The sequence below is a fragment of the Callithrix jacchus genome, chromosome 1 (genome assembly GCF_049354715.1).
Source record: "Callithrix jacchus isolate 240 chromosome 1, calJac240_pri, whole genome shotgun sequence".
Lineage (NCBI taxonomy): Eukaryota > Metazoa > Chordata > Mammalia > Primates > Cebidae > Callithrix > Callithrix jacchus.
Window position 1 is genome coordinate 71,714,172 of NC_133502.1, and position 25,702 is coordinate 71,739,873.

Consider the following 25,702-nt stretch of genomic DNA (forward strand, 5'->3'; position numbering starts at 1 on the left):
GTAACAATGATTAACATTAGTTAATGCTTGCAGTATGCCGGCCACTATTATCTCATTTAATCCTTAAAGCAGTTATGTAACATAGTTGTTATTTCTGTTTTACACATGAAGCCAGCCACAGGGGCTTGGAGAATTACCTACCCGCCTAAGATCACACAGCTTAGAAATGGTAGTCAGGTTTGGAACCTGGACATGCTCGTGGTTTTACTGCTGTCCAGCCCCACTCCCAAAATGTCGCCCAGGAATTCTGCTTCTAACAATTTGAAAGCCGCCTCAATCACAGGAGCTTTGGGATGAAATACACTCAACATGTGTCCTTCAAACCAAGCTGGAAAGGATAAACAATCTGGAACTTGTTTTCAAGAAGCTGATTTACACTGGATAGAAAATCAGTATGTGCTGTCTTTAGCTATTTATCAGTCATTTAGACACATTTCCTTGCTTAAATAAGAGTGAATGCAATCCCTCCATAGCTGAGTAACTATGGCATGAATCATTGACTTTATTAATTTGCAATTGTACTTTGCCATAATTCTTTCTGGCTGAGTTTCTGCAGGAAATGTCTTAAGTAATATAAAATGTGCTTTGCAAGTAAATGTTAGCAGTAAAGTTACTGGGAATGTAAAATCCCTCTTACTTTATGCAGTGTATGCACTGACATCTACATGGCTCAGTGTAGATCTGTGTACTTTTCATTAATGTGTGTACTTTCATCAATTCCCTGTATGTTGATTTTCTTTTCCTTTTCTTTTTTCTTAGTTTATTTCTACAATTTCGGATGGAAGGATTATGGTGTAGCATCTCTTACAACCATCCTAGATATGGTGAAGGTGATGACATTTGCCTTACAGGAAGGAAAAGTAGCTATCCACTGTCATGCAGGGCTTGGTCGAACAGGTAAGTCCTAAGAGGTGGTTTTATTGTCTCACAGGCATATTTAAATGTAAAAGGAATAAGGTTTCCTAATTTGAGATAAATGTTTCTCACAATCCTATCAAAGCTTTGGAGTCAGGTGGAAGAAGGGAATAAGTTCTAGCCTTCTGTACCACTGTTGGCTGTCTGTAGTTAACAGTTATATATAATAGTTTCAAATAGCTAGAAGGAGGATGTTGAATGTTCCCAACACAAAGAAATGATAAATGTTTGAAGATTATGCATATACTAAATACACTGATCTGATCACTATACATTATATGTATTAAAACATCACTATATACCTCATAGATATGTAAAATTATTATATGTCAGCTTCAAAAATTAAATCAAAACATTTTTAAAGATATTTGAATATTTTTTAAGATACTGTAAACAGGTAGTTACAATGACCATATGTATGTCATTTTAAAGTCTTCAGCAACAATGTGAGTTGAAGAGCCTGCAGTTTGGGAGAAGTAAAGTAATCTCCTACATTGAGTAAGTAGCAGGGTCAAGCTTTAAATCCATGGTTATCTGACTCCCCAGTTCATGTGCTTTCTATTTTTGGAGGTATAAGGATTTTGTTTGTAAAGGAGAGTCTATCTGTGCCTAGAATTCTATTAAAAAGTCAGTGATTTTACTTAAGAATTCAGCAGAATTTTATTACAATGCTGGTATTAGGGCAAAAATAAAGACCTTAGGGCTGAATATTTCATTGTCATCTGATCCAGGCACATGCAGCTCAACTCTGTCCGCAGTGTACCTGTGCTCCCACCAGGGGATCTGCCACATACTTGGGAGCATGCTCAGGGAGGGGACTCAGCTCTGCTTGAGACTGGTAGCTCTTAGGATCAAGCCAAAATCTCACTGTTTCTAGACATTGACAAGATAGTTCTGCAGACATTTTACATTTTTACTAAGATCTTCTGTGTTCTAGTGAGAAAGGTATGATGTTCCTGACGGTGAATTGGAGAGCATGCAGTTTTCAGAGGTTCAGATTTTCATATGTAACAAGATGTTCACAAACTTGGGGATCACATAGGTATATTTGATTTGTCTTTTACTTTAATATTAATGGACTGTTATATTTGAATTAATTTATTAATTATTACCTTTTCATTAGTTACTCCTTTTAATTAGATGTTAATAAGAATACATAATGTTTACACCATTAAGGCTGGCTTCCTTGAGATTGCTTAATTTTCCATAATTGCTTATGGAAAAATAGAGGTATATCATGGTCTGAAGAAAAACACATATTAATATAGGCACAAATTTGGAAAAAGAATTGCCAGGAAGAAAAGTAGGCTGTGAATGTGAATAATCCCCAAAGAAGAAACTGCCCTGGTAGGGAGAGTGCCAAGCTGTGAAGTGCCAGCAATTGATGGCAAAGATGGCAGGGTGGGAGGTTCCAAACACAAAGCGTATGGATTGATTGGATGGAAATTCTCAAGAACTGCTCAGAGTGGAAAATAGAAACAGATTTTCTTTCTTCTGTTGGAATTGAGTAGAACAAGGAGGATAGATGGGTCAGATGATCAGTTTCCCTTCCCTCCTGGCACACTTACTCACCTATATTGTGCCTCTGCTGGCACAGCTCTGGGCTACTGAGATGACTCAGTTATGGGGAGGGGGTGCCATATAGACATTTAATAAAGTTCTATGCAGTAAGGAGCATATAATAATAATACCTCTACAAAAAGTCATTAAGTTATCATCATAATTGTCCTTAAAGTGCGTCTCTATTTATATGGTTTCTTAACACATACTCAAATTTTAAATCATCAAGGAGTGATAAACTGAATAAAAATGTAAGCTTTTCTCATACCAGTCTTCTCTTCTTCACTGTTTAGGTGTTCTAATAGCCTGTTACTTAGTTTTTGCAACAAGAATGACTGCTGACCAAGCAATTATGTTTGTGCGGGCAAAACGACCCAATTCCATACAAACCAGAGGACAGCTCCTCTGTGTAAGGGAATTTACTCAGTTTCTAACTCCTCTCCGCAATATATTCTCTTGCTGTGATCCCAAAGCACATGCTGTCACCTTAGCTCAATATCTAATTCGCCAGCGTCATCTGCTTCATGGTTATGAGGCAAGACTTCTGAAACACGTGCCAAAAATTATCCACCTAGTTTGCAAATTGCTGCTAGACTTAGCTGAGAACAGGCCAGTGATGATGAAGGATGTGTCCGAAGGACCTGGTCTCTCTGCTGAAATAGAAAAGACCATGTCTGAGATGGTCACCATGCAGCTGGATACAGAGTTACTGAGGCCTAGCAGTGATGTGTCCAACCCGTCTAACCCCACTGCAGTGGCAGCAGATTTTGACAATCGAGACGTGGTTTTCTCCAATGAGCAAGAGTTTGACCCCCTTTGGAAGAGGCGGAATGTTGAGTGCCTTCAACCCCTGACTCATCTAAAAAGGCGGCTCAGCTACAGTGACTCAGATTTAAAGAGGGCCGAGAACCTTCTGGAGCAAGGGGAGACTCCACGGACAGTGCCTGCCCAGGTCTTGGTTGGTCGTCACCCCAGGCAGCAGAAGCTCATAAGCCATTGTTATGTCCCACAGTCTCCAGAACCAGACTTACATAAGGAAGCCTTGGTTCGCAGCACACTTTCTTTCTGGAGTCAGTCTATGTTTGGAGGCCTGAAAGGACTCAAAGATAATGGGTCACCAATTTTCCATGGAGGGCTCATTCCAAAGGAAGCACAGCAGAGTGGAGCTTTCTCTGCAGATGTTTCAGGCTCAAACAGCCCTGGGGAGCCCGTTTCACCCAACTTCTCAAATGTCCATAAGGATCCAAACCCTACTCACCAGCAAGTGTCTCACTGTCAGTGTAAAACTCATGGTGTTGGGAGCCCTGGTGCTGTCAGGCAGAACAGCACGACTCCCCGAAGCCCTCTGGACTGTGGCTCCAGGCCCAAAACACAGTTCTTGGTTGAACATGAAATCCAGGACAGTAAAGATCTGTCTGAAGCAGCTTCACACTCTACATTGCAATCTGAATTGAGTGTTGAAGCAAGAAGAATACTGGCGGCCAAAGCCCTAGCAAATTTAAACGAATCTATAGAAAAAGAGGAACTAAAAAGGAAGGTAGAAATGTGGCAGGTATTATTAGTACTTTATTTAATTATAGTTATGTGGGAAATATTTATGTCAGAGCAAAAGTGAAATACATTTTCTCAAACTTCCCAAGTGAAATATGAAGATACATTTGCATAATACTTAACTTTCTAACTTCAGGTTTCTCATCTGTGATGCGAACCTGATGTTACAGAAAAGTCACAGGGTGTTTGTGTGGTTTCATTTAAATCTGCATATGCAGGAAAGCACTTAGCACGATGCTTGACCCGCACAAGGCATTGATATTGGTAGCTTTCTACTTTCTTGCTGGGTCTGTGGAGGCAACTGGCCCACAACAGACAGCATTAGAAACTCACTTGAAGCATCTTTAACCTGAGGCCTGGCAGAGGGAACCATACTTTGAGAACCACTGAGCTAGAGACATAAATAAAATAGTTATTTTCCAAAGCTCATCAGCACTAGTGCTGAGCAAGGTCAGAAGAGTGAGGCTGTCTCCTTGGCATCCTCTCCTTCAGACTTGCCAATCCTGCTCTAATCAGGCAACTATGGGAAATCAGGAGAGCAAGTGGGAGGAACCACAGATTACTGCGTGCCATTCACTTTAGGGTCTTTGGGGTCCATTTCTTAGCTTTTACTTCAATTAGAATATAAATTTTTAACTCTTTTTTTGTGTTGTACTTTTACTAGGGTACAGTTTTAAGTCAGTCACACTTTCTTTGCTCTGAATCAGCACTTGGTCTAGAGAAAAGATAGGCCTCATAAACCTAGCTATCAGAAACAGCCAGACTACCCCAAAAGGAGGCTGACTTGGACAGTTGTCAGCAAGTCCAAGTGACTTGGACACTGAAATCTTGACTTTTGAGCCCAGGTTGGTCACCACCCCAGGCAGGCAGGTTATCTACTGTGAGTTATTTTAATAGCTTGCTTTCATAGTCTGCCATTGATTAAACAAGGCATATAAAATTTCTGAGTGTCAGTATCTCTTCAGATACAGAGGCATGAAAATTTAGAGCTTCACACTAACTGATAACTATATGATGAGAGAACTTTTGATAAAAATTGTGTTCCTCAGAATTGTGTTTCGCCTATCCAATAGTTAAATGTATTGCTTTCTCCCAAAATGAATTATTTTATTTCCTACTCCAAACTGAAAAAGTCATTCAGTCAGCAAATGTTTCCTGGGCATTACAGTGTGTTAAGAGTTAGCAAGCAAGAGAGTCTTCCGTTTTAGATGAAAATCTTGCACCCCCACTCCTGGGTCAGCCGCAGTGCCCATGTGCGCTCTGCCTGTGGTGATGAAGAATTCAGGACTTGGTTTGGGCCAGACTGTATGTAGCATATATGAAAGCATTTTCTGGAGGTGAACACAGGCCTTTTATCAGGAGAGTTTTTCATTTCTATATTTTATTTTAGGACTTTTAGTAATCAAAACAATAAGTTGAATTCTGGAAAAGAATAAAGTGAACATGATTTGAATGGCATAATGGTACCTAAGCCTGTACACAACCATCTCACATGTATTATTTCAGGTGATTTTTCACAGTTAGAGAACGTATCTGTGAGGCAGATGATACTATTTCTACATTCTTGTTAATCTTAAGAATTCAGTATCACAGATGGGGATACTAAAGGTCACAGAGGTTAGAGGGTAAGTGACTTGCTCAGGGTCATATGGCATACATGTGGCAGAGTTAGGGTACAGCTCATGTGTTTAACACTTTCCATTATCCCAGGATTCTTGGCTAACCTCACTGGAAAGCCTCAGGAAATATCATGATAGATAGCCATTTTGCTAGGAGGGTTTTTGAGTAATGTCAGTTCTGCCCAGCTTGTCTTCTTCATAAGATTGAATAAAGAGCTTTGTTACATACATGATCTGTGCAACAGGAAGGACTATGAATAACAAAGTATTAGCGTATTCATAACATAATAAAGAGAAACCAGGGTCCTTGTGGTGTAGCAGAAGCAGCACAGACTGTGGAGTGAGGCAGAACTGGATATGATGAATACCCCCTTTGCCATTTTCTGGCTTTTGGCTCCTAGGTGAGTTATTTCATCTTTCTTGAGCCCCAATACATTTATCAGTAGGGAACCTCCCTGCTGGGTGCCATTTGAGGGTTAGAGATAGTCGTGTATTACAGTTTCTGTCCCACTGTGTGCATGCAGTAAATATTGGATAGGTGAATGAATGAGTGAATGGTAGCAGTTATTATACTTCTATTGTCAAAATTTATTTGACTCACTAAAACATAAATCTGAATGCTGTCAGAAATTCATTAAAATCCTTAGCTCACTTTTCCCTTGCTCTTTGTGAGGTAAAATTTCTAAATCTCATGCTTAAATTTTCTCAAGGCATTTTGAGTATTCAAAAAACTTTCTAGTTATTTTCCCCATGTGAAATTTCAGGACTTGGAGCTTATTGTTAAATCCTACATAGGATTCTAAAAAGATATTTTAAAGATATACATGTGTCCCATTTACCAACTTTCAAGCACTTTTATTTTATTTTTGCAGACTTTGAAGCTGTCAGAGCTTTTCCTTAGACACCAGGTTAATTTATAAATGTTCCCTTATTTGTACTTTTTCATCTACCATTGACTTTATTGCAAAAAATAGTTCTGTTTTGTTCACCAGAAGCCTGAAAAGGAAGATTCTTCTGAACTGTTTCTCTGGTTTCTGAATAAAGTAGAGAACTTGGACAGTTAAGCCCTTTCTCTGTGCTATAAGCTTTAACAGACCTTATCTCTCAGTCAGTCAGCCCAACAGCTTGTGAGGCAGGGGATGAGTTTCATAGAGGGAAACGGAGGCTTACAGAATTCAGTGTCTTATTCCAGTGTCCAGCCTGGAAGTGGAGAGGCTGGGAGGGGGTTCCAGTTCTGTACCCTAGAGCCTGAGCCTTTCACTCTCGTGGGCAGCACAAAAATCATCCAGTGTGCACCTCTCTCTCCTCTCCCTGCCTCTGTCTCTTTCTCTTCCTTTTTAGAAAGAGCTAAATTCCCAAGATGGAGCCTGGGAAAGAATATGTGGCGAGAGGGACCCTTTCATCCTATGCAGCTTGATGTGGTCTTGGGTGGAGCAACTGAAGGAGCCTGTAATCACCAAAGAGGATGTGGACATGTTGGTTGACAGGCGAGCAGATGCCGCAGAAGCACTGTTTTTATTAGAGAAGGTAAAGTGGCTATATATAGGACCAGTTAATGACTGTTAACTGAGGCTTTTAGTTTTTTGCACAGAAAGAAAAATCCATTATAAAAAATGGAATTTGTACAGAATCCCAAATCTAGGTCCAATTTAATTATTTTTCCAAGAGAAGAGAAGAAACTAATACCCAGTGTAAACACTTAGAAAATACAAAAATAAAAAGGGGAACGATCCATAGTCCTGGGAGAGGCACTGCAAACATTTTCAAATCTTTTAAACTTAGCAATATGTATATTAACTTGGTAAAAATCATTTTACCATACAAGTTTATGTTTCCTTTTTGCTTAAAGTTATAGCTGTTTTCCCATGAATAATGTAAGCTTTTCATAAATTTTGACTGTAATGGATATGATGCTGTACCACAAGAATGTGCCATAATTAACCACTTTTTCACTGTTGGGCGTTTGTTTCTACTTACTTGCTATGAGCATGCATATGGAAAAACTATGAAGTAGGTTGGAATATGCGCTGGTTGATACTTTTAAAAAGGGGTAGATGTCCCACATACATACATGTATATATAATTTGTATGTGTAAAATATATTTTCTATGTGTATAAAAGCTATATGATTAAAAGAGAAGATATTTATATATGTATAAAACACAGAAGGAGAAATAAGAAACTGGTAATAGTAGTTACCTTTAGGAAATGATATTAGAAGACAATGGATGTAGGAAATGGGAGAAATTGTATGAATCCTTTTATATAACTGGGCCTTTTTAACCATACAGAGATACTAAATTTTCAGTTTAACATAGGCTTTGTTTTGGGTTTTTTTGTTTTTTGAGATGAAGTTTAGCTCTTGTTGCCCAGGCTGGAGTGCAGTGCATGATTTTGGCTCACTGCAAGCTCTGCCTCCCAGGTTCAAGCAATTTCTCCTGCCTCAGCCTCCCAAGTAGCTGGGATTACAGGAATGCGCCACCACACCTGGCTAATTTTATTTTTTTAGTAGAGATGGTTTCTCCATGATGGTCAGGCTGGTCTTGAACTCCCGAACTCATGTGATCCGCCCTCCTTGGCCTCCCAAAGTGCTGGGATTACAGGTGTGAGCCACCACACCTGGCCTGTTTTTGTTTTAAGAAACAATGTTATCTAATAATCAGACTTGAGTTACCTACTATGCTGCAGTGTAAACATGTCCTCAGTTTCTAAATTTCACTAAAAATCTGCTGTTACTACACACACACGCACACGGACACATATGGACACATGCACATGCAGACATGCAGATACATGCACTCACACGTGTACACAGACGATACAACTGACAGACAATACACACGTGTACACAGACGATACAGACTGGACAACTGAAATAATTATAGCCAGAAACAAGAACGGGAAAATCTATTCAGTTCACTGCAGGAGAAAAACTTGGTTTAAAATTGCAGTGATCTTTAAATTTACTTTTACTTTGTGCAATAGCTAGCCAGCTTTGATATTATTTCCTGAAGGCTTTTTAAATTATATTAACGCATAACAATAAATATTTTTTGATGTTTAGATATTTTGTTAGATATTTTGGCATTTGACACTATGAGTACTTGGTCACAAACCAATTCTTTCTACAATAGTTTTGAACAATTTTTAAAATTTCGATTTCTACAAAAACAGGGACAGCACCAGACAATTCTCTGCGTGTTGCACTGCATAGTGAACCTGCAGACAATTCCCATGGATGTGGAGGAAGCTTTCCTTGCCCATGCCATTAAGGCATTCACTAAGGTGGGTCACACTCTTCCTTTCCCCTTTCTGAACCACAGATCAGCATCAACTTTGTAAATCAGAATCCAGAGGTCACCTTTGTCCTCTAAAATAAAACATGTATGTATACATTTCCCTCCATGGAAATGTGTTTGACATTTCTTTTGAGTAGTTGCAGAGTTTTGACCAAAAACAAAGTTTCCGAACAATAATCTTAGGAAAAGCTGAACTGTGGGTTTTTTGAAGGAGAATGTTGGAACAAAGAGCTTTTATGTAAAACAAAGAGAGAAACAACTGTGCATTGAATACATATTTTTAGATCATATGCCTAATTAGAATCAGAGAATCTTTGCTTGTCGGGCCAGTTCTACCTTGGGTTTAAGTTAAGAAACCATCTATTGAAAATTAAACTGAGTCCTGGTTGGCAAATCCTAAGGAAAGAGTTAAAAAAAGGTTTCTTTCTAAAAGCCCATCCTTTTGGTTGCAGTAGTTTTTCCTGGCTGAAGAAAGAAGCATTAGCCAGGTTCACACCCAGAGAAAACTTTTCCCTTACCCCATCAGCTATAATTTCTTTGTATTTCTCATTGATATGAAAGTATCTATAATTTGTTTATTACCTGTCATCGATATGAAACTGTCATTAAACAAAGGACCCGGCTTTTGAATGACAGCATCTTTGCCAACATTAATGATAATAGCAGTTATTATCTGTACTTATTCACGAGTTATAAAGATTCTTCATCTTTAATATTTGTCCAGTTTCCTTCCTCTCCACTCTTTCCAAAGTGATGTTCTTACTTCAGGCTTCTTTGTTCCTCATTTGGATTTTATGGCACTAACTGCTGACATCTTTTCAGTCTGTTCGCTATTGTTTCCAGAGTCAATAGTCTCAAATCCAAACCACGTGGTCCTTTACATCTGCACTTGCATTTTCATAGACTGAGAGGTTACCTACCGTGTGAAGAAGGTTGTGGTTTGGTGTTTAAGAAAGTAAATAATTCAGACCATTATTAATGTTAATAAGGAGTTTTTTGCAAATGGGATAAACAATATAGTTAAATAAATTCCTGAGCTTGACTGAAAAAAAAAAATCCTTAAGATTAGTCTCTCTGAAAGCAGTAGGAATTCTTTATAACTTCTATTGGCCTTTTAAGGGGATACTAATGGAAAGTTATAGAATCAAAAGTTAGAGTTAGCAGTCGTTCAGAATCTGTCTATAGAAAATGTTAGGAGACAGTTCTCCTTGGGTCTCTTGTGTCTCTTTTTAATCTGATGCGCAGAGGCACTAACCACTCTCTTTGGGGATTAACTCTTCACTGATGTCTGCAGGGCTCTGCTGGGAGGGCAGAAGGCACACATTCTGCCTTCCAGGATAATAAAACTTTTTCCCTTCAGGGCAAAGGTTGGCAGACTTGCTTGCAGCCCCCTTGTAAAACATTGGAGTTTCCTATGCTTGGGGCTCCTCAGCTATGAGGCAAATCCCATGCTTGTGCAGCCTCCACCTGAGCCCCTCTGCACTGCCCCCGTGGGACTTGGGAGACAAGGAGAACCCATGTGAACATGAAGCACATACAGCTGTGAGAAATAAAAATTATCTGTCTCTGACCCAGGAGTCTTATATCTTGTTCCAGGATCCATGACACTGGCAAGCTAACAGGTCAAAATCTAAGATCCTTTACAGTTTTGACAAAGGGAACAACCTTCCCTTTGTCGGAATTTATCAGAGAAGGAGAAATTCCAGGAGAGAGGCAGTAATTGTGTGACCCTGATTCTTTCCCAGGGAGTCACACGTTTCTCTGAGTTTGGGGTTGAGGATGGGTACACACTCTGGTTCTCTGTCTTGTTATCACTCCTAACCCAGAGTATGGTAAACTTGGGTGAAAAATGCAAATTTGTGTAAATAGTGCTCTCCCATCTAGGGGAAAGGAAATTTACTTTTATCAAGGCGGGGTTGGTTGGTTTGTTTTTTTGAGACAGGGTCTCACTCTGTAACCAGGCTGGAGTTCAGTGATATAATCTCACTGAACTGCCTCCTGGGCTCTGCCTCCTGGGCTCAGGCAGTTCTCCCACCTCAGCCTTCCAAGTAGCTGGCATTACTTGGAAGGCGTGTGCCACCATGCATGGCTAATTTTTTAATTTTTTGTAGAGGTGAGGTTTTGCCATGTTGCCCGGGCTGGTCTCAAACTCCTGGGCTCAAGCAACCCTCCCACCTAGGCCTCCCAAAGTGCTGGGATTATAGGCATGAGCCACTGCGCCCAGCCAATTGAGGTTTGTATATATGTACCAAACATATGTTAAGAATCATAGATACACTATCTTATGATGTGGGAATACTTATCTCTGATTTACACAGGAGGAAATCGAGGTCCAGAGAGGTTGGATAGGAGATGAGGACACATAGCTAGCAGGTGTCCTAGGCTTCTATTCAGGTCACTCTGACTCTGTCCAGAGTGGCTGTAGGGCTTCTCAGCAGGACACATACAGCTGATGTGCTGTTTTAATACAGGAAACTTTTCCCTTATACCATCAAAGATTAGTCTCAAAAAAGTCATTTCACACCCACTGTTGAATTGCTTCATGACTGGCTGTATATAATTAAACTAAGTATCCAGGGACTAGATTTAATTTTGGGGTTTTCATTCTTGAGTTTGGTATTGACATGGTTGGCAGTCCTAACATAGTCTTTCAATTAAAATGTGTGAAATTTATTATTTGTATTTTATATAGAATTTTGTTTGTAAGTCTGTTTTTTTCTCTACCCCCTCCTTCTCAAAATAGAAACTAGTTAAAATTCTTGTTACAGTGTCCTGAATATAAATTTCTTTGTCACCAGGTTAATTTTGATTCTGAAAATGGACCATTAGTTTACAACACCCTGAAGAAAATATTTAAGCACACGCTGGAAGAAAAAAGAAAAATGACAAAAGATGGACCTAAGCCTGGCCTCTAGCTTTCCCTCGTGGTGAATATTTCAGACCTAAAGATCCAGATAGTATCTCTGTTCATGTGTGAACAAGTTGAAGTTTGTGGGACTACTTTTTCTCATAGCACTTTATTTTAAATGTTGTTGGTTTGTGCTGAGAATGGTTGTCCCAATTTGAACCAATTATTTATTTTAAAATATCCTTGAACTACATTTTTGTTATGAAAAATTGCCATAAAGTTGGTGCCACTTTCTTTTATTTATTTGACTGAGTTAATATTGTATTAACATTTTAAGTATATGGTGTTTACATTTTTATCTCTTTTGACATTTTAGAAAAAATCGTAACTTGTTTTTCCAAAATAACCATTTTCTTGATGGAACTCTTCCTAGAGTTATTTCCAAATACCTGACTTTAGTAGTAAAACTTCATTATGTATCCATTCCTCAGCAAATGCATAAGAGAGTCACCAAGTGTCTTAAACTGTTTTATATTTGCTACTAAGAAGGCTGTTGCTACAATATTTTTAAAGGGTTTTTTTAAAACTGAAATTTTTGTTTTTCCTTTTCTTTTTATGAATGTAACAAAGAGTTTCAAAGCATATTATTTTTCAGAGAGATTTAGTTTTACTTTAATGGAGTGACTGTGAAGTGGTTGGATTTTTTACTTGTAGAAAGTAGCCTTGCTCTTTGTCAGATTTCCAAACAACCTTGCCAGCTTTGACTGTCAAAAGGAGGCAGGAGCAGTTCTCAACACATGAAGCCTTATTCCCACTCCCTTGGGTTGCTGCTGAGCCAAATAGCATCTTTACAGAGGAAGTGGGATCAGAGGCAGAAAGTGTGGGAACTTGCTAAGAAGCAGGGCTTGCCTCTGTCCTCCCAGGGACTTCGCAGGGACATTCGTGCAGGGCAGGGGTTGTGCCAGCCCTGCTCTCTGAGGTGCCACAGTCACTCTGCAGAGGCAACTCTTGGAGCTGGAGGAAGCCAGGGCTGGGCCACTGTTTGTGCTGATGGTGTATTAGCGTGAGCAGCCTGGCCCTGGCCTCAAATCTGCTTGCTTTGAGGCTCTGTATTTGGCTGCTATTTTATGAGAATTAAGATTTTTAAACTGAAGTTGACCATACAGGTTACATTAGCCCTAACTAACTTCATAAGAAGGGCGACTGCCTAAACTAGTTCCTTGTAAGCCAAACCGTCAATTAGCATACTTTTATTTAAATTAATATGTGGAGATACCAGAGGCCAAGCCACAGAGGATAATAGTTTTTCCCAATAAAGGTGATACTAATCAGACTAATTTGAAACTAAAGAAGTTATTACTTAAAAATGGAATTTCAGGGGAAGCAAGACTAATTTAGAACAAATGAAATTTCTCTAGCTCCTTCATTTCTGAATTAACCTCTAGCACATCAAAAATATTTCAGTCATTATCAGTCTCACTAACTCTAATACCAAATGCTAAATCCAGTGTTCTTTCACACAGTTTTAATTTTCTTGGGAAATCAAATCCAGTGGATATTAATGAACTGGGTTGCCCATCCCTGAAATGTCTTACTTTCAAGTGCCTGGCCTGGGAAAGAAGGGGAAGAAACAATTGCATTTTATCCAAAGGTACATTATAAAAATAGAGGTTTTACTAAAAAAAAAAGATATTTGTTCTAATCTCAATCGGCCTCATTTGGGCAAGTGACCCACAGGTCTTTTGGTGAGTCTGCTATTTGCCTGTGCATCTGAAATACTTGTTTCAACTTCGAGAATAGTCATAATGTGACCATAGCACTGCACGTCTAAAATCTAAGCCTGAAACCTGAAAGAAGAGATATGACAAGGGAAATTAATCAGGCTACATACAAGTATTGTATTTATTTGAATAAAAGTAAAAAGAACAACCCACAACCTTAGTCTTGTACTTCTTTACCTTGATGCTCTAGGACATCTGATGGTAAAGATGAAATTTTGCTCTTAGATTATCCTGACAGGTAGATTAAGTTGTCAGCTGAGTCAGTGAGCCAAGCTCTAGTTAATACAGATGACTTCCATCAGTTCAGCAGCATGACCAAACACTGAGGGACTGGGAGAGGTGAGTTCTAAGAGGAATAGCTGAGGAAAATCTCCATGCTGAAGATTCTTGCCTTCCCATATTTGGATGAGAAGTTCTTTGGAGCCCGGAGGATAGAAATCTCACATAGTGGGAGAAATGATAAGATTTAAAAATTCAGTTCAACAGAAATGGGAAGGTTGAGGGCACATACATATTAAGATCTTACAGTGGTCCAGCCATATCCATTACCTCACTGAATTCTCTTAACAGACAGAGAAGTCTTTTTTTTTTTTTTTCATTTATTTACATTTATTTATTTTGAGATGGGGTCTTGCTCTGTAGCCCAAGCTGCAATGCAGTGGGCGTGATCTTGGCGCACTGCAACCTCTGCTCCCAGCCTCAAGCGATCCTCCCACCTCAGCCTCCTGAGTAGATGGGACTACAGGCACACGCCACCACATCCACCTAATTTTTTGTATTTTTTTTTGTAAAGATAGAGTTTTGCCATATTGCCTAGGCTTGTCTTGAACTCCTGAGCTCAATTGATCCTCCCACACCTGGCCTGAGAAGTCTTAATCCTAACTGTGTGATGTGAGATAAGGAGTCTGATGGACTCCATGCTGTGTCTTCCTCCCTGCTCGTGTTACCTGCCTCTAGGACTCAACCTGGCAAGGCTGTCCAGTCAAAGTGCCTTCTCAGGGACTTTGAGGTCCCTTTAACTAAATTTTATAATGGCATTAGAGAGCACTGTGCTGTCCATATTTGGTGAAAATATCACACATCTTCTGTCCTCTGGAAAAGACTGAGCCAGCTCTATTTCTATCATATGATGCTCTCTAGTATATCACACTTAGAGGAAGTACATGATGTCTTGCCACTGTTGCCTTTTCTTTTCTTTCTTTTTTTTTTAATTTCATTTTAGGTTTGGGGGTATATGTGAAGAACATGCAAGATTGTTGCATAGGTACACACATGGCAGTGTGATTTGCTGCCTTCCTCCCCATCATCTATATCTGGCATTTCTCCCAGGCTATCTCTCCCCAACTCCCCACTCCCCGCTGTCCCTCCCCTATTCCCCCCCACCCCACCACAGTGTGTCATGCTCCCCTTCCCTGGCCTTTTCTTACTTCAGAGAGCTTACTAATGCCCTTTGAGACAAATTGCTGCTGGTGGTAGAGCTTGCTCCATTTATTTATGTAACTCAGAAAATCTATGCTGAGTTACTTAGTCATATCTTCAACCAGCTTCCCAGTCTTATCTGAGAAAAAGCATTTGCTTCATCACTGTGGATTCCATGAAAAACACCATATATCATAATTCAATAGAGATCAAGTTTCTCTATTTTCTCTTAAATGGAGAACACTTGCTGATATGATTGGGTGCTATTTCAGGCTAGTCTCCAGATGTCTGAAAAAATAACTGGGGATAGTATAATGTAGGCAGAATGTAACCCCAAGTTCATGACATCTGACAGCCCCCATGTAATTTGGGGGATCAATTTAAAAACGACAGCTTACTCATAGGATCTTAATTGTTGTTTCAAATTAACAAGCATTAATATATTTTCATTGAAATATATTAATATATTTCAAGAACAACATTCTCTGTGATGCTTTTTATGAATGACACAAGATTAGTGTGTTACCTAAGAGAGCTTTTCTCAATGCTCGGTGGGTGCAAATTGTTTGCAGATAAAGTGGCAGGAGAAAAATTCAACAAAACCCTCTTCCTCAGTGGTGCATTACTTTTTTAGTTATGCTTTTAAGCATGAGCTAATCTCTGATTAGCCCAACACTGACAATAAAACTGATTTATAAGTAATCACAATGGAGCCATTCAGTATTGGAGATTGACAAGCCTTTGTTCTAAGCCCTCCAGTCACTAAAAATAATGTCCCAGTAAGACTTAAATGTCGTAAAACCTTTTGCAACAAAAAAGTTTCATACATGCACTGAAATTTATATAGTAAGAGAAGTCTGCTAAGCCCTTGCCTCTTGGCTTTCTTGATTAAAATGAGAAAATATTTTACTCTTGAGATTGCCTATTTTAGAGAGAAACTACATTTTGGGGATGGGCTCCTACTTACCTGACCCTTACAGTGTGGTCTGACGGTAGCCTCTGGTTTTGATTTAATAAGTTGCTTTATCATTTTTGTCTCCTCCTAAAAATGAAAACAGGCTGGGCATGGTGGCTCACATCTGTAATCCCAACACTTTGGGAGGCCAAGGTGGGCAGATCACAAGGTCAGGAATTTGAGACCAGCCTGGCCAATATGGTGAAACTCCATCTCTACTAAAAATACAAATTAGCCTGGCGTGGTGGTGGTCACCTGTAGTCCGAGCTACTCGGGAGGCTGAGGTAGGAGAATCACTTGAACCTGGGAGACGAAGGTTGCAGTGAGCCATTCACACCACTGCACTGCAGCCTGGGTGACTCGTCTCAAAAAAAAAAAAAGAAAAGAAAAGAAAAGAAAAACTACTCAGGCCTTTGACTTAGGTTGAACCATAGGGATTGGCCATTTTTTTTTTTTTTTTGGTAAAAAATGATCAAGCATTGGCCATTCCATGTGGTTCAACCTAATATCAACTCAATATTTCCAGGACTAGTAGGTGACATTTCCTGAATTAATTTTGGTAGGTTTAGATTTGATGATCAATTATTTTCTAAGACTATCCTGTATGCTCACAGTAGAGTTCCAATATAATTGTAAGTGACAAATATGAAACATATTCTTTTAGCAACATGTCTGTGCCTGTTCTACTTGGCCCTCTGCTAATTCTGGGGACACACAGGAATTATTATTCAGTCATTCATCCCTCTAGGAGTCGCACTGCTTATCCCTCAGAATTCATGTGTTGGAAACTTAATTCCCAATGCAACAGAGTAGGAAGGTGCAGGCTTTTAGGAGGTCATGAGAGTACCACCCTCATGAATGAATTAATGTCATAATTAAAAGACCTGATGGAGGGGATTCTTTTTTTGCCCTTTCACTTAGTCATGTGAGGACACAGCGTTCTCCCCTCCAGATGACACAGCATACAAGGCACCACCTTGGAAGCAGAGAGCAACCCTTACCAGATGGCAGTGCCTTGAACTTGGCCTATCAAGCCTCCAGAACTATGAGAATAAATGTTGTTTAAGTCGCCCAGCCTATGCTGTTCTGTTATAGTAGCACAAAATGCACCAAGACAGAGATTGGTACCAGAGTGGGGTGTTGCTAAAACAAATACCTAAAAATGTGGAAGCAGCTTTGGAACTGGGTAATGGGTTGAGGCTAGAAGAATTTTGAAATGAAAGCAGGAAAAAGCTTGTATTGCCATGAGTGGAGCATTAAGGGTGATTCTGGTGAGAGCTTAGAAGAAGAGAACTGTAGGGAAAGTCTCATTCTTCCAAAAACTGCATAAGTAAAACTATGGACAGTAAAGACCATTCTGATAAGGTCATAGAAATGAGGAATATCATTGGAAACTGGAGGAAAGACCATCTTTTGTTACAAAGTGGCAAAGAACATAGCTGAATTATGTCCATGTCCATGTTCTAGGACTTTGTAAGGGGCAGAACTTAGAAGTAATGAACTAGAATATTTGGCAGAAGAAAAGTCCAAGCAACGAAGTGTTCAAAATGCTGTATGGTTTCTCCTAACTGCTTATGCTAAAATGGGAGAAGAGAAATTACTTAAAGACATCGTTTATAATTCAAAGGGAAGCAGAACAAAGATTTGGACAATTCTTGGTCCAGCCATGTAAAAAATAAAAACGTATGTTTAGGCCAGGTGTGGTGGATCACTTGAGCCTGGGATGTGGAGGTTATAGTAAGCAGAGATTGCACCACAGCACTCCAGCCTGGGTGACAGAGGGAGACCCTGTCTCAAGTTTTTAAAGAGGAGAAGAGATTGAAACACAAACATGGACAAAGGGAAGACTATGTGGAGATACAGAGAAAATTATCATCTACAAGCCAAGAAGTGAGGCCTCAGAAAGAACCAACCTGGAGACACATTGATCTCAGACTTCTGGCCTCCAGAGCCATGAGACAGTAAATTTCTGTTGTTTAAGCCACCCAGTCTGTGGTACTTCATTATTAGAGCCCCTAGTAGACTAATAAGACAATCTTCCCTGCTGTCTCTTAGTTCTTCCACTATAACTTGTGTATTTCTTCATAATTCTGTCTTAAACAACATAGTTCTTGATTTTGCCCGTTTGTAAACTTTACATAAATTGAACAATGCAATGTGTGTATTCTCTTGTGACTTGCCTTTTCTGTTCAACATGCTATTCACATTTCTCCATATTGATGTGTAAGCTGTAGCTTGTGTTCACTGCTGTATGGCATTCCATTGTGTGAATATTCCACAGATTGCCTCTTTTACTTGTGATGGGCATTTGGGTTGATCATATTTTCACATGTCTCTGAGTGTACATGTGCAAGAGTTTTATAGGCTTTGTAGCTAAGAGTAGAATTTGTGAACTTTAGGGTATGGACAATTTCAGTTTCCTCTGTAATGACAAATTATTTCTCAAAATGATTGTACCAATTCATACTCCCAACAGCAGTAAATGAGAGTTCCCACTGCTCTGTGTCCCTGTCAACACTTAGTACTGACTGACTTTTTGATTTTTGCCAGATCCATTTCGTATGAGATAGTACCTCAACTGTGTTACCTTATTACATGTTTTGAGCAATTTGTGTTTCTTTTCTCTAGTGCTTGTTCATGTATTTTCAATTTTTTTTACTGTAGTAAAATACATATAACAAAACTTATCATTTTATTCATGTTTAAGTATATAGTCAAGTGTTATTAAGTACATTCATACATGTTGTACAACCATTACCACTATCCATCTATTTAACTCATCATTTTGTAAAACTGAAATGTTTATTAAACAAGAATTCCCCATTTCTTGAACACACCAGCCCCTGGCGACACCATTCTATTTTGTGTCTCTCATTTTAACTACTCTAAATACTTTATATAAGTGGAATAATACAGTATTTGTCTTTTGTTACTGGTTTATTTCACTTAGCAAAATGCCTTCAAAGTTTGTGTTGTAGTATAATGCAAAGTTTTCTAACCCTTTAAAGCGGCATAGCATCCCATTGTATATATATACCACATTTTGCTTATCCATCTGTCAGTAGACACGTGGGTTGCTTATATGTTTTAGTTATTGCTAATTATGCTGCTATGAACATGGGTATACAAATATCTCTTCAAGACTCTACTTCAATTCCTTTGGGTATACAGCCATAAGTGGAATTGCTGGGTCATATGGTAATCCTGTGTTAAATTTTTGAGGAACCACCACACTGTTTTCCACAGTGGCTGTACCATTGTATGTTCCCACCAACAGTGCACTAGGGTTTAAGTTTCTCCACATCCTTGCCAACACTTGTTATTTTCTGCGTATTTTTGATAACAGCGTTCCTAATGGATATGAAGTGGTATCTCATTGTAGTTTTGATTTGCATTCCCCTAATGACTAGTGACATTGAGCATCTTTTCATGTGCCTATTGCCCTTTCATGTATCTTCTTTGCATAAATGTCTATTCAAGTCCTTTGCTCATTTTTCAGTTGGGTTGTATTTTGTTGTTGAGTTTTGTGAGTTCTCTATATATTCTGGATGTAAAATCCTTATTAAAGATGTGATTTGCAAATATTTTCTCCCATTCTATGGGTTGCTTTTTTACTCTTATGACCGTGTGTTTTGATGCACAATTTTTTTAAATTTTCATAAAGTCCGATTTTCTATTTCTTTTTTGTTACCATTTCTAAGAAATCACTGCCAAATCCAATATTGTGAAGTTTTTGCCCTGTTTTGTTTTGTTTCCCCCTAATAGTTTTATTGCTTTAGTTTTTACATTTAGGTCTTTCAACCATTTGAAGTTCATTTTTTTACATGACATTAGGTAAGGGTCCACCTCATTATTTTGCATGTGGATGTCCAGTTTTCCCAGCACTACTTGTTGTTGAAAAGGACTGTATTGTTTCGGTCTTGACACCCTTATCAAAAGTTATTTGAAACTGGCTGTGGTGGCATGGGCCTGTAATCCCAGCTACTAGGGAAGCTGAGGCAGGAAGATTGCTGGAGCTCAGGAGTTCAAGACCAGCCTGGCAACATAAGGAGACCCTCTCTCAAAAAAAAAAAAAAGTGGCTGGGCATGGTGGCTCATGGGTAGCTCAAAGTGCAATCCCAGCACTTTGGGAGGCTGAGGCAGGCAGATCACTTGAGGACAGCAGTTCAACACTAGCCTGGCCAACATGGCAAAACTCCATCTCTACTAAAAGTACAAAAATTAGCTGGGCATGAACCTGTATTCCAAGCTATTCAGGAGACTGAGGCATGAGAATTGCTTGAACCTGGGAGGCAGAGGTTACAATGAGCCAAAATTGCACCACCACACTCTAGCCTGGGCAACAGAGCAAGACTCCATCTCAAAAAAAAAAAAAAGGAAGTAATTTGACATATATGGAAGAGCTTATTTCTGAGCTCTCTATTTTGTCTCTTTGGTTCATATGTCTGTCTTTTTTGCCAGTGCTGTGCTCTTTGGATTAATATAGCTCTGTAGTAAGTTTTGAAATCAGTAAGTGTGTTATACAGCTTTGTTATTTTTCAGTATTGTTTTGGCTATTAAAGATCCCTTGAGAATCCATAGGAATTTTAGAGTGAGTTTGTTTTATTTCTACAAAAAGGAATCATTGGGTTTTTTATAGAGATTCCACTAAATCTGTAGATCACGTTGGATAGTTTTGACATATTAACAATATTCTTCCAAACCATGAACACAGGATGTGTTTATATTCTTTAATCTATTTCAGCAAATTTTTTAAGTTTTTATTGTAGGAATCTTTCACTTCTTTGGCTAATTCTAAGTATTCTACTCTTTTTGATGTTTTAAATGGAACTGGTTTTGTACTTTTCTTTTAGATTGTTCATTGTTAGTGTATACAAATGTAACTGATTTTGATGTGTTTATTTTGTATCCTGCTATTTTGCTGAACTTACTAGTTTTAATAGGTATTTTGTGGACTCTCTAGGGTTTTCTTTATAAGATTATGTCATTTGCAGATAATTTTACTTCTTCATTTCCAATTTGGATGCCATTTATTTATTTTGCATAATTGTTGTGGCTAAAGTTTCTAGTACTATGTTGAATAGAAGTGGCAAAAGCAGACATTCTGGCCTTGTTCCTAATCTTAGAGAAAAAGCTTTCAGTCTTTTACCATGATGTTTGAGTGTGATGTTTGCTGTAGGTTTTTGATACATGACTTTTATTTTGTTGAGATAGTTTCCTTCTATTTGTAGTTTGTTTCATGTTTTTATCATGAAAGAGTGTTAAATTTTGTCAAATGCTTTTTCTGCTTCAATTGAGGTGATTGTGTAGGTTGTTTTCTTTTTTCTGTAATACAGTTCTTTTAACATGCTGCTGAGTTTGTAGTACTTTGTGGATAATTTTTGCGTAAATGTTCATAAGAGACTACCTAATCAGAGAATGGGTAAAGGGAGTTCTATAAACAAAAGCAAATAATAACAGAAGATGGCTTGGAACTGCCGAAAGGGAAAAAACACTGGAATGAGTAAATATAATGGACTAGCCACATGAGTTTATTAAATTACATGTAATGGTTGAAGTAAAAATTTTACCATTTGATCTGGTGTTTAATACATATAGAATAAATACCTGAGGCAATTATATTTAAGAACTAGGAAGGGTATGAGGACATTGTAGAAGCAAAGTTTCTCTACTTCAATTAAAGTAACAAAACATCAATAGATGTTAGACTGTACTAAGTTACATTTGGTATATGTACTTCCTAGCATAATCACTAAGGAAACTATACAAAAGTGATTTTTAGAAAATGTTCAAGTAGGCCAGGCACGGTGGCTCATGCCTGTAATCCCAGCATTTTGGGAGGCCAAGGTGGGTGAATTGCCTGAAATCAGGAGTTCAAGACCAGCCTGCCCAATATGGTGAAACCCGTCTCTACTAAAAATACAAAAATTAGCCGGGTGTGGTGGCGGGTGCCTATAATCCAGCTACTTGGGAGCTGAGCCAGGAGAATCACTGGAACCCAGGAGGCAGAGGTTGCATGAGTCAAGGCCAGGCCATTACACTCCAGCCTGGACAACAAGAGCAAAATTCTGTCTCAAAAAAAAATCAAACAAAATGTTCAGGTAACCCATAGGAAAGCAGGAAAAAAATAACCACAGAGGATATGAGGTATGAGACTGTACTGTGGTGGGGGTGTGCACAGGATGCTACTAGAACACTATGAAAGAGATGCAGTAATACATTATAAACTGCTGATGTACTGTACACGACAGCCTCTGAAATACTTACCCAAAACTGGAACCTGAATCACACCTAACTACAAATTTTACAGACAATAAAGAATCACATTGAAGACAACATGGAGATGCAATCAGAATAACCATTCTCTAAGAAGCTATACAGGACAAATGACCTGCATTCTTCAATAAATAAATTACAAGGGAGAAACTAGGGAGGAATCAATATGTTGAAAAGGACCTATCCACCAAATACAACGTGTAGACCTGGTTAGGATCCTGATATGAATAAACTGTTGTAAAATAGCAATGAAAACAGCTAGAAATTTTATTATATTAAAGAATAATTATCATTTGCTTTTGTTTGTTTGTTTTTGAGATGAAGTCTTGCTCTGTGCCAGAGTGCAGTGGCACAATCTTGGCTCACTTCAACCTCTGCTTCCCAGGTTCAAGCAATTCTCCTGTGTCAGCCTCCCGAGTAGCTGGGATTACAGGCATATGTCACCATGCCCAGCTAATTTTTATATTTTTAGTTGGGACATGGTTTCACCATATTGGCCAGGCTGGTGTCAAACTCTTGATGTCATGTGATCCACCCGCCTCAGCCTCCCAAAGTGCTGGGATTACATGCATGAGCCACCACACCCGGCCTATCATTTGTTTTTAAAAGTTATGTATTTTAGAGGTAAAAACTGAGTTATCTGCAAGTAAAATTATACAATATGTGCAATTTGTTTCAAAATTGATAGGGGAAAGTATCATAAGATCAGAGCATAGGCAGAGAAGTGAACTGAATTACAGATGAAACAAAGCTGGCCATCAATATCATTGTTAAAGCTGGGTGATGAATACACTGGGATTCATTATTCTATTTTCTCTATGTTTGAATGCATTTGAAATTTTCCATAATAGAAAGCTAGAAAAAAGCAATACGTATAACATCATTTATATGACCTCCCCTTCCAGCCAAGATGGAGTAACAGGAACTGGACTTACCTCCCTCCTGAAACAAGCAAACACACACAACAACAAAAACAATAGCATTTAAGACACTGGACCTCAGGCAATGAAAGACAGTGATCCCTGAGAGACAAGAAAAAACATTGTGAACTGCACAATGGCCACAGCTTACCATCCTGAGAGAGCTTCCAGACCATAGCAAAGACAGAACAGAGGCAGAACCTGGAAGATTCCTGGACTTGAGAAGATGGAGCTGAGGGCCTGGGAGACCAACACAGCTTGAGTTGATGAAGCAGAATCCAGAGAGGAGAAAGGCACAGAGGCAGAAACCTCCGAGGATCTGCAGAGAGACATCCTGGAGTATTCAGATGAGTACCAATCACTTCATTCATGAGGAAATTGCCATGTTAACAAACTGAGAAAAGAAAAATGTGGTAATCTTAAGACAGAAAAAGCATTTGATGAAATCAAACAAGATTTTTGATAAAAATTCTCAGCAAGTTGATAATATGAACTTTCTCAACCTTATAAAGGGCAGCTACAGAAAACCTACAGGTACTCTCGTACCTAGTAATGATGAAAGTCTGAACACGGATCCCATAGGGTCAGGAGCAATTCCAAAATACATGTTCTTGCCACTTCTATTCAGCCTTGCACTGGAGGTTCTCACTAGTGCACCTGTTACAGTGGGTAGTTAGACGTGAGCAGGGCAGGTGAGGCACCCCCATCAGGAACGTCAGGCAAACATCAGGTGATGGCCAGGCAGTTATTAAACTGTCTCTCCGAAATAATTATTGGTCGCAGCCAGCACCAGGGAAAGGCAGTTTCCCAACAGATAGAAACACCTAAAACTGGTGATCAGCAGCTTCCTGATAAGATCTTAAGAGCTGGATGAGTGGGCTCAAGCATGTGCACTAAGAGGCAAAAAGGTGGAGTTTAACAGGTATATGACCCTCCTCTAGGAATGCTAGACTGGTAGAGGAAAAACACCCGGAGTGAGCGTGCATACGACTCAGTAAACACACTGCGCATGCGGCCTCTCCTGAGGGCTAGCAGGCCACTGCACATTCGGACAGCTGACCCCAAGGGAAGAATCGGGAGAAGTCATGCACGACCCCAGAAGTATGCCAATGTTTAAAACCCTAAGAAAAAAGGTCAAACCACACTTGAATCTCTCAAGTCGCCAGCCTGGCCCTTTTCCAAGTGTACTTTACTTCTTTTCATTCCTGCTCTAAAGCTTTTTAGTAAACTTTCTCTCCTCCAAAACTTACCTCCGTCTATCATTCTGCTTTATGCCTCTCACTCAAATTCATTCTTCTGAGGAGGCAAGAATTGAGGTTGCTGCAGGCCTGTACAGATTTGCCACTGCTAATACAATCAGGCAATAAAAGAAATAAAAGGCATCGAGAATAGAAAGTAAAACCATTTTTATTCTCAGATGTGATTGTCTATGTAGAAAATCTGATGGGATCTAGAAAAGCAAAGCTACCAGATCGAATGGGTGAGCTTAGCAAAGCGAGGGATACGAGATCAACATACAAAATCAGTTGTGTTTCTATAAACTGGCAACAAACAATCCAAAATTGAAATTGGAAAAACAATGTCCTTTACCATAACATCAAAAAGATAAAATACTAGGGATAAATCTGCCAGAAAATGTGAAAGACCTGCTGTATTCGTTTCCTAGGGTGGTCATAACAAATTACCACCAACTTGGTGGCTTAAAACAACAGTTTATTCTCTCACAGTGTTGGAGTCCAGAAGTCTGTCTGACAAGGCGTTGGTAGGGCTGAAGTACTTGCAGAATTTCTAAGGAACAGTCTGTTCTTTGCCTCTTTCTGCTGCTGTTGGCTTCAGATGTGCCTTGGTATTTCCTGGCTTGTAGCCCCATCATTCCAGTCTCTGCCTCCATCTTTACTTCACCTTCTCCTCCCTCTCTCTTACAAAAACTTGTTTTTGGATTTAGAGCCAATCTGGATAAAATTCTGGGTGATCTCTTTATCTTGAGACGTTTAATTGTATCTGCAGAGGTTTTTTTTTTTTTTTTTTTTTTTTTTTTCTGAATAAGGTTACATTCTCAGGCCCTGGATATTAGGACATGGACATATCTTTGGGGCAGGGGCCATGATTCAACTCACTACACCCGTCCACTGAAAACTACAAAATCCTGCTGAGAAATTAAACTGACCTAAATAAATGGAGATATACACCTTGTCCAGAGTCAGAGGATTCAAGATTGTTAGAATGTCAACTTCCCCCCATAATTGATCTACATATTCGTTGCAATGCTAATCAAAGTCCAAGCTGGCTTTTCTTGTGGAAATTGACAAGCTGATTCTAAAGTTCATGTGGAAAGGCAAAGGATCTAGAACTACCAAGACAACTTTGACAAAACAAAATTGGAGGGCTAACACTACCTGATTTCAAGAACCATTATATAATTACAGTAATCAATACTGTGTTATTTTGGTATATAGATAAATAAATAGATTAATGGGACAGAATAAAGATTCTAGAAAAAGTTCCATGCATATATGAACACATGATTTTTAACAAAGGTACAAAGACAATGGAGTAGAG

General features: G+C 39.0%; 1 protein-coding gene and 1 long non-coding RNA gene across 12 annotated transcripts in view; one reads left to right on the top strand and one right to left on the bottom strand.

Moving 5' to 3' along the window:
- PTPDC1 (protein tyrosine phosphatase domain containing 1) overlaps positions 1-13,725 on the top strand; it is a 66,867-nt gene extending 53,142 nt beyond the window's left edge. For all 10 annotated transcript variants that reach the window (XM_035299046.3, XM_035299068.3, XM_054253651.2 and 7 more), the window contains 5 exons: positions 760-897; positions 2,769-4,027; positions 6,987-7,172; positions 8,820-8,930; positions 11,743-13,725. In XM_035299046.3, the coding sequence (XP_035154937.3) occupies positions 760-897; positions 2,769-4,027; positions 6,987-7,172; positions 8,820-8,930; positions 11,743-11,859 (1,811 nt within the window). In that variant the 3' untranslated portion in view covers positions 11,860-13,725. The remainder of the gene's footprint in view (positions 1-759; positions 898-2,768; positions 4,028-6,986; positions 7,173-8,819; positions 8,931-11,742) is intronic.
- LOC144581420 (uncharacterized) overlaps positions 1-25,702 on the bottom strand; it is a 126,207-nt gene that overhangs the window by 6,400 nt on the left and 94,105 nt on the right. For both annotated transcript variants that reach the window (XR_013532222.1, XR_013532221.1), the window contains one exon: positions 23,295-23,537. This is a non-coding gene — a long non-coding RNA (uncharacterized LOC144581420). The remainder of the gene's footprint in view (positions 1-23,294; positions 23,538-25,702) is intronic.